This window comes from Salvelinus sp. IW2-2015, unplaced genomic scaffold (assembly GCF_002910315.2).
Source record: "Salvelinus sp. IW2-2015 unplaced genomic scaffold, ASM291031v2 Un_scaffold1634, whole genome shotgun sequence".
Lineage (NCBI taxonomy): Eukaryota > Metazoa > Chordata > Actinopteri > Salmoniformes > Salmonidae > Salvelinus > Salvelinus sp. IW2-2015.
The window spans coordinates 80270-89734 of NW_019943050.1; the positions used below are offsets into that span (position 1 = coordinate 80270).

The following is a 9465-nucleotide window of genomic DNA, read 5'->3' on the forward strand; positions in this document are numbered from 1 at the left end:
GCGAGATACTGTTCATTGGTTGGTTTGGGGTCAGGCATGCCTATTGTACTCACCCCTGGAAGAGATCATAGGTCTGACAACGTTAATTGTCTCGCATGGGGCGTGTTTGTGTGTGTGTGTAGGGGTTTGGGCTGCAGTAATTGTCCCTCTGGGGTTTGGCTGCAGCAGTATTGTCTCTGGGGTTTGGCTGAGATTGTCTGGGTTTGGCTGCAGTATTGTCTCTGGGGTTTGGTTGGTTTGGTTGCATATTGTTCGTCTGGGGTGTTGGCTTCAGTATTGTCTCTGGGTTGGGATTGGTTGCTTGCAGTATGTTCTCTGGGTTGGCTGCAGTATTCGCCTCTGGGTGTTTTGGCTATGCGGGGCTGCAGTATGTCTGTTCTCTGGGGTTTGGTGGTGGCTGCAGTATGTCTCTGGGTTTGGCTGCCAGTATTGTCTCTGGGTGTTTGGCTGCAGGAGTTGTCCATCTCTCTGGGGTTTGGCTGCAGTATTGTCTCTGCTTGGGTTTGGCTGCAGTATTGTCTCTGGGGTTTGGCTGCAGTATTGTCTCTGGGTTTGGCTGCAGTAATTGTCTCTGGGTTTGGTTGGTTTGGTTGCAGTATTGGTCTCTGGGGTTTGGCTGCAGTATTGTGCTCTGGGGTTTGGTTGGTTTGGCTGCAGTATTGTCTTGGGTTTGGCTGGCAGTATGTCTTGGGGTTTGGTTGGTTTGGTTGCAGTATTTGTCTCTGGTCTCTGGGTTTGGCTGCAGTATTGTCTCTGGGGTTTGGTTGGTTTGGCTCAGTATGTCTCTGGGGTTTGGTTGGTTTGGTTGCAGTATGTCTCTGGGGTTTGGTGGTTGCGGTGTTGTGTGGTTTGCTGCCTGTTCTTACACACACACAACACACACACACACACACACACACACCCCTCTTTCCCCCTACTCTAAAACATCACCCCCCCCCCGCCACACACACACACCCCTGCAGCCCAAACATCCTCTCACCTGTCGTCAACAGGGTCTGAGTCACTGGAGCAGATAATCCCCTGTCATAATCACACAGAGACATTTCTATGTCTTTAACCAAAGCCTACAGCAGTGTGTGTGTGTCCGCAGGCATGGAATGAAGCTAAAGTAATTCCTCTACCTCAACATAGTAAAGCACCCTTTGCTCTAACAGCCACCCAATCAGTTTACTGCCTGTTCTTAGTAAACTGATGGAGAGGATTTGTGTTTGACCAAATACAATGCTATTTTTCAGAGAACAAGTTAACTACTGACTTTCAGCATGCATATGGAGTATAGGACACAACCTGTACTGACTCAGATGACTGATGATTGGCTAAAAGAAATGGCTAATAAGATGATAGATGGAGCTGTATTGTTAGATTTCAGTGCAGCCTTTTGATGTTATAGATCATACATCGCTATTGTTGAAACTCACCTGCTATGGCTTTAAATCACCTGCCGTCACATGGTTGGAGAGTTATTTAACCAACTGAACTCTATAGCTAATAGTGTTTTTCAATGGAAGCTTCTCTAGCATCAGATATGTGAGATTATGTCTTGATGCTTTTTGTAGTGGAGATCAAGTTTATAACGTGCCTGGCTGGGCTGATGAGACAGTGGATTGCCCAGTCAGATGGAACACAGTAAATAGGCATTTTAACGTCATAGATTTAGCCGGTGGTAACTTGTGGAATAGACACCGGTTGGAATGCGGTTTTAACCAATCAGCATTCAGTATTAGACCCACCAGTTGTATAACATCAGATATGTGCAGTGTCCTTCGGGGTAGTTGCCTTGGTCTGTTACTCTTCTCTATTTTAGAAATGATTTGCCACTGGTCTTACTGAAGGCTAGCATGAACATGTATGCGGATGATTCCACACTAGGTGTCAGCACCAGGATTTCCGTTCCAACGTAACCGGGAAGATTTGAATTTACCGGCCATTTGAGAAATGTACCGGACCCATATGCATTGGGTGCATATCCCATTAGGGTGCATATCCCATTAGGGTGCATATCCCATTAGGGTGCATATCCCATTAGGGTGCATATCCCATTAGGGTGCAATCATCCGCATTAGGGTGCATATCCCATTAGGGTGCATATCCCATTAGGGTGCATATCCCATTAGGGTGCATATCCCATTAGGGTGCATATCCCATTAGGGTGTCGACCCACTGTGTTCAGAATGACCGAGATCACATTTAGACTATGGTGTCAGGAAAACAACCTCACTCAACGTCAACAAAACAAAGGAGATGATTRTGGTAATGCATCTTAACAGAACATGCAACTCGTGAATTTAAGCAGCCAATAAAACAGCATTTTCAAACATTCCCAAAATGCAATTCGAGAACATCATTCAGTTCCATATGTGACAGATGAACCTAGATACTTTTGGATCAATTCCCCATTACATGCAGTGCATTCGGAAGGTATTCAGACAACTTGACTTTTTCCACATTTCATTACGGCTTTATTCTGAAATTATATATATATTTTTTAATAAGACTTTCTCATCAATATATACACACGATACCCCATAAGCAAACATGTTTTTAGACATTTTTGCAAATRTAGTAAAAATAATAAACTGAAATCACATTTATATAAGTATTTAGACCCTTTACTCAGTACTTTTGTTGAAGCACCTTTGGCAGCGATTACAGCCTTGAGTATTCTTGGATATGCCGCTACAAGCTTGGCACACCTGTATTTGGGGAGTTTCTCCCGTTCTCTGCAGAACCTCTCAAACTCTGTTAGGTTGGATGGGAAGCGTCACTGCACAGCTATTTTCAGGTCTCTCCAGAGATGTTCGATCGGGTTCAAGTCACCTCCATGACCAAGGCCCTTCTCCCCTGATTGCTCAGTTTGGCCGGGCGGCCAACTCTAGGAAGAGTCTCGGTGGTTCCAAACTTATTCCATTTAAGAATGATGGAGGCCACTGTGTTCTTGGGGACCTTCAATGCTGCAGAAAGGTTTTGGTACCCTTCCCCAGATCTGTGCCTTGACACAGTCCTGTCTCGGAGCTCTACGGACAATTCCTGTCAACTGTAGGACCTTATCTAGAATTGTGTGTGCCTTTCGAAATCATGTCCAATCAGTTGAATTTAGCACAGGTGGACTCCAATCAAGTTGTAGAAACATCTCAAGGATGATCAATGGAAACAGGATGCACCTGAGATCAACTTCAAGTCTCATAGCAAAGGGTCTGAATTCTTATGTAAATATATTATTTCAGTTTTTTATATTTTTAATACATTTGCAAAACAATTCTAAACCTGTATTTGCTTTGTCATTATGGGTTATTGATTGAGGATGTTTAAAAATATATATATATTTGAGAATAAGGCGAACGTAACAACATTTGGAAAAAGTCCAGAGCTTTGAATACTTTCCGAATAACATGTGCTAGCTAGCTAACGTTACGTGTATGATCTGTGTAGTAATATTATTTGTATCTCAGAGCCATCTGCATTGCTAGTTATAGCTAGCTATCATTGAACCTGGTTGGTTAGCTACCTGCAGATTCATGCAGGGTTGTTACGCTCTGGATAACATAAAAACAGCCTAACCAGCTCTGCTATGGAGAGTAAAATGGTTAGTGAGCTGTTCTCTCATTTGTGTCCGGAAATAGTTAGCTTGGGTGCTTGACTGCTGTTAATAGGTCAGAACGCTGGGATCAACCCTACTCCTCGGCCAGAGCGTCCAGTGTGCATTTTGTCTGGTCGTAAATTCGGAGCTTTCAATCTGACAACTGAGTTTACGAGCACGCTCTGGCACGCCAGATTAAATTTACGGACACACCCGTAGTATAAACCAGCCTTTAGTCTTGACATCTTTGGATGTTTAGTACATAGCCCCACCCATCTCTTTAAGGATTCACATGTGAGGCTAAGGCTTAAGAGTGTGTGAACGATGCCGAATGGGTATAGACGAAGAGCTTTCCAGTAGGTTTACCAATTATTCGAGGGCCATTTTCTCAAATGTGAGGTATGGCATTCCGGAAGTTTATTAATTTTCAAAGCAGAATATACCATTTTCTATCTCCGAGTCTCTACTTTTATCCAATATCAAGACGGTCGGTCACATTTGGTTATATTAATTTCTGTTAATGCATATATTAATTAGTCATCTACTGTTCTCGGTCTCGGAGTGGAAAACGTTGTTTGCGGAGTTCAAAACCTGCTACACTTGTGAGAAACAAGTTTTGGTTTATTTCATAACCATGTAGGAGATTTGTAAATGTTTTCATGGTCTTTTGTTTGGAGGGCTCCGTGTGAGCAATGAGCATGTGTCTGGTTTCTCTGTCCTGATCATGTTGAGGGAGCGCGCACCTGAGCATGTGTCTGGTTTCTCTGTCCTGATCATGTTGAGGGAGCGCGCACCTGAGCATGTGTCTGGTTTCTCTGTCCTGATAATGTTGAGGGAGCAAGGCACCTGAGCATGTGTCTGGTTTCTCTGTCCTATGCATGTTGAGGGAGCGCGCACCTGAGCATGTGTCCTGGTTTCTCTGTCCTGATATGTTGAGGGAGCGCGCACCTGAGCATGTGTCTGGTTTCTCTGTCCTGATATATGTGTGAGGGAGCAAGGCACCTGAGCATGTTGTCTGGTTTCTCTGTCCTGATCATGTTGAGGGAGCGCGCACCTGAGCATGTGTCTGGTTTCTCTGTCCTGATAATGTTGAGGGAGCAAGGCACCTGAGCATGTGTCTGGTTTCTCTGTCCTGATCATTGTTGAGGGAGCGCGCACCTGAGCATGTGTCTGGTTTCTCTGTCCTGATAATGTTGAGGGAGCGCACCTGAGCATGTGTCTGGTTTCTCTGTCCTGATAATGTTGAGGAGCGCGCAACCTGAGCATGTTCTGGTTTCTCTGTCTGATAATGTTGAGGGAGCGCGCACCTGAGCATGTCGGTTTTTCTCTGTCCTGATAATGTTGAGGGAGCGCGCACCTGAGCATGTCTGGTTTCTCTGTCCTGATAATGTTGAGGGAGCAAGGCACCTGAGCATGTGTCTGGTTTCTCTGTCCTGATAATGTTGAGGGAGCGCGCACCTGAGCATGTCTGGTTTCTCTGTCCTGATAATGTTGAGGGAGCGCGCACCTGAGCATGTCTGGTTTCTCTGTCCTGATTAATGTTGAGGGCGCGCCCTGAGCATGTCTGGTTCTCTGTCCTGATAATGTTGAGGGAGCGCGCACCTGAGCATGTCTGGTTCTCTGTCCTGATAATGTTGAGGGAGGCGCACCTGAGCATGTGTCTGGTTTCTCTGTCCTGATATATGTTGAGGGAGCGCGCACCTGAGCATGTGTCTGGTTTCTCTGTCCTGAAAATGTTGAGGGAGCGCGCACCTGAGCATGGGTCTGGTTTCTCTGTCCTGATAATGTTGAGGAGCGCGCACCTGAGCATGTCTGGTTTCTCTGTCCTGATAATGTTGAGGAGTGCGCACCTGAGCATAGAAGTTACTTTCTTTTTTCTTTTTTACATCTGCGAATGATATATTCAAACTATAGTTCCACACAGTAAACCATTGAGAATAATCTTTCCAACAATCTCCCCCTCTTGATAATCACCAATCATCGTTGTGAAAGAGCAATGGAAGTTATAGGTCTACTGCTGCATTGGCCTACAGGCTCTGCGTTCCATGCGCTCATTTCTTCAGCCAATGCATCACGCTGTATCAATGAGTCCATATGGCAGAGGCTGGTGATCTCGCATTAATTGACTTTTAATTTTATCGATTTTATCATTTTATTTCTTATGATTAACAACATAAATTAAATTGACAAATGAAAATGTTATTATTGAAATTGTAGAATAAATTGTAAGCTTTCCCAAACAAGAAACTCATGCAAAATAATTGCCTCCACATTTCCATGGTCAGATTTGGCCTATAGGCTACTTTGAAGCAAGGTAAGACATGCCTCATGATATTAAATGGCATTTTCCGGTTTCAAAGTATGTTTTCTAAATGCATACTGCCGCCTGTGCACATTAAGTGGTGGGTGATACACTGATCGCTGGTTGCCTGCACTTGAGAGGTGAATGGGAGGCTCGCTTCAATTACCAATTGAGAAATAAAAATAGTAGCTCTTTTTTTAATCGTGCACCAAAACAGTTAAGACGTGATAGCATTTACAATTGTTGCGCAAATAATGAGCTGATAAAAGCACATGTTTTACTCCAGCAGCAACCAGCTCAGGAACTGCAGGAGAAATTACTCTCAAAATGGGCTCTGTATGTTGTGTGATAGTTGTGTTGGATAAATAAGAGACATGATGACTAATGAAAATACACACGGGCCAATTTAATTCCTCAAAATTATACAAATTGACCGATAAGCATGACGGTCAAATGTATTTCCATCGACTGGTATTTCCTCAATGAATAAACATTTTAAAAAATTATCTCCCGGTCATTTTGGCCGGCAACAGTTTTTTTTATTTATCGGCTTTACATTTTTTTTCACGTCCAAAAGTCGGCAATTTCCTGCTAACGGAAATCCTGGTCAGCACCCAAAGCCAGTGAGCCTACACAAATTCTAAATTAGGAGTTAGTCAGTATCAGAATGGGTGCTTTTTATAATAAACTGGTCTTAAATACATCTACAACTAAAAGCATTGTATTTGGTTCAAAACATTCTCTGGCGTTGTGTATAAAAGGTGTGACCATTGAGAGTTAAGGAAGCTGAACTCCTAGGAGTTACATTGGATGTTCAGTTATCATGGTCAAGTCATATTGACAAAGATGTTGTGAAGATGGGGAGAGGTGTATGTTTGTTATAAAAAATATGTTCTGTGTTTTTGACACGTCAGCTGTACTAGTTTTCAGGCTCTGATCTTGTCCCATCTTCATTACTGTCCAGTAATATGGTCAGGTGCAGCAAAGAAAGACCTGGCAAAGCTGCAGCTGGCTCATAACAAAGCAGCTCGCTTTGCCCTTAATTACACACACAGAACTAACATCAACAACATGATAATCTCTCCTCAACCAGGAAAGACTAACTGCCTCTCCTAGTTTTTAGGACAAGCATTACTATAATGAAAATTCCAGATTGTCTGTATAATCAAATCAAATTCAGCTCAGACACCCATACATACTCCACCATGGGTCTCTTCACAGTCCACCATGGGTCTCTTCACAGTCCACCATGGGTCTCTTCACAGTCTACCATGGGTCTCTTCACAGTACCCATGTCCAATGCACAGTATTATACAGAGCCATGATCGCATGGAACTCCCTTCCATCTCCTATTACTGAGCAAACAGTAACATTACCTTTWAAAAAAAGATTTAACATCTCATGGCACTGTGAGGGGACACTAACACACCCAATTTATTTAGTTGTATTATATTTTGTGTTTGTATATCGTTGTATTTTTTATTTGTTTGACTGTCCTTGTGTATCCGTGTTTTGTTACTTGTCCTGTGTTTTTTGTGAATAACTGCTGCTTCGGCAAATGCTACTGGGGATCCAAATAAACAGTATTGTGTGTTGGCACCAGACCAGCTTGCTGCTCCCATTTTTAAACACTCTAGGCATCAATAATGAATATTCATGTTTTCACCGTGTGTCTCTTGAGCCTCTATACCTCTTTGTGATTGTTTATATGCTTATCTGTTTGCGTTGTTTGCATATAATTAACTTTTTTCTTTTTCTCTCTCCCCATCCTCTCCCTCCTTCTCCTGTCTCCTCCCGCTCTCTGCCTCCCCCTGGTGGTGGTAATTACTATTTATATTCTACTCTATTCTGTTATTTTCTATGTTTATTCTACTCTGCTCTATCCTACTCTGCTCTGCTCTACTCTACAGCAGCAGAGTCCAGTGGAACAGCGTTACATAGAGCTGTTAGCCCTGAGAGATGAATACCTGAAGAAACTAGAGGAACTGCAGCTCTCTGACTCCTCCCCTAACTCCTCCCACCTATCAAATAGCTCCACCCCCAACGCGTCCTCTCCCACACAGCACATCACACACCTGCACACCCCCTTCTGAGTGGGGTCGTCACACACACACACACACTCCGACGTATACAACACGCGTGTATGCGCATTCTCCGGGGTCGCTGTTGATTACATGTCAGTTCAGTTAATGAATCATAGGAGATTAATTGAAGTTCTAAATTTGAGAGTTGAAAAGTGACATTTTTTCCCCAATTAAGATTTTTCAGTTCTGTAGGATTTCAGAATGTTCAGTTCTTCGGAATTTCAGAATTTCAATTCACTTCCTGAAATTGAAATGGGTTTGACCCTGACACAAGAAGTCGTTTTTGTACATAACGTTYAAAGTAATAATGAAGTCAATAAATAACATGGAATAGACGTAACCATGGTGATTATGCAACATGTCACAGTGCAACATGTCACAGTACAGCCTTTTCACAACTTTAATAGAATGTTTGTTTTCTTCCACAAAAACAAATAAGCCTTAATATAAAATAAAACAATGTTTGTAGATAAACAATACTAAAGGTCAAGTGTAAAGGATTAAAACTCACTGGCTGCATTCCAATTCACCCAGAAGTGTGCATTCAGTCACTCCCCTTCATGCTTATGCATTGTATTGGTGCAAGCATGGCTGGATGGAGTTTCCACCCTATTCCTCACACCAGTCCCTAAATCTATGAGGGGGAGTGTATGAGTGCACACTTCAGGAGAAGGGTAGAGAATGGGATCGTAGCCCCTGCTCCTCTAGGACTTAATACTCTGCTGCACTCTCCATGACCAGGGAGGGAATGGGAGACGGGAATGAACATTTGACTAGAAGTGTATATGACTAGTTTCCCTTCAATCATTGTGTAGCTGTACCTATGTCCCAACATAAGCAATACCAGCCCAATCATTCAGTTAAGTTTGGATAGGAAGCTTGAGTAACTACAGTCAACTCTTGATAAGTGCAAACCAAGTCCACTGCAGTTCCCCCGTCCCGACTCACATAAATTATAAAGAATGGAATTAAGAAATATATAAWTATTAGGATGAGCAATGTCAGAATGGCATTGACTAAAGTACAGTATATACATATGAGATGATGTAAACATGAGTGACTCATATGGTCTTAGTCATGCATTACAATTACCGTATGTGTTGGTAAAACGGCACAAACAGATCTGGCACCAGGTTAGGTCCACTAGGTCCAATAATAGTCACCAGTGGTTCTGCCTCAACCCAACTCTCATTTTGCAAACTTCAGAACCTTTACAACCTGTTACCTTAAACGGTCAAACCCCATCGACCCTCTTGATCCCAATCCACGTAGCAAAATGGTTTAGCTCAATTTTGCTGAAGGTTTTTGGACTCCCACAGAGTAGGTTCAGAAATAATCCACAAAGTTAAGCTGTGGACAGGAGAAGTTCTTTTGACAAGAGCARTGTCCAGAGGTGGGATCAGATCGGTGGATGTCCAGAATCATTTAGAACGTTTCAAGGGATCACGATGTGGGCAATGTATTCTCAGACAGAGTTCTTTGGACAAGAATCACCATAGATT

General features: G+C 43.0%; 1 protein-coding gene across 3 annotated transcripts in view; it reads left to right on the forward strand.

Moving 5' to 3' along the window:
• The window catches only part of LOC112071541 (myotubularin), a 60809-nt gene extending 51578 nt beyond the window's left edge, over positions 1 to 9231 (forward strand). For all 3 annotated transcript variants that reach the window (XM_070439431.1, XM_070439432.1, XM_070439430.1), the window contains one exon: positions 7790 to 9231. In XM_070439431.1, coding sequence (XP_070295532.1) covers positions 7790 to 7972 — 183 coding nt within the window. In that variant the 3' untranslated portion in view covers positions 7973 to 9231. The remainder of the gene's footprint in view (positions 1 to 7789) is intronic.
• Positions 9232 to 9465: the final 234 nt, after the last annotated feature.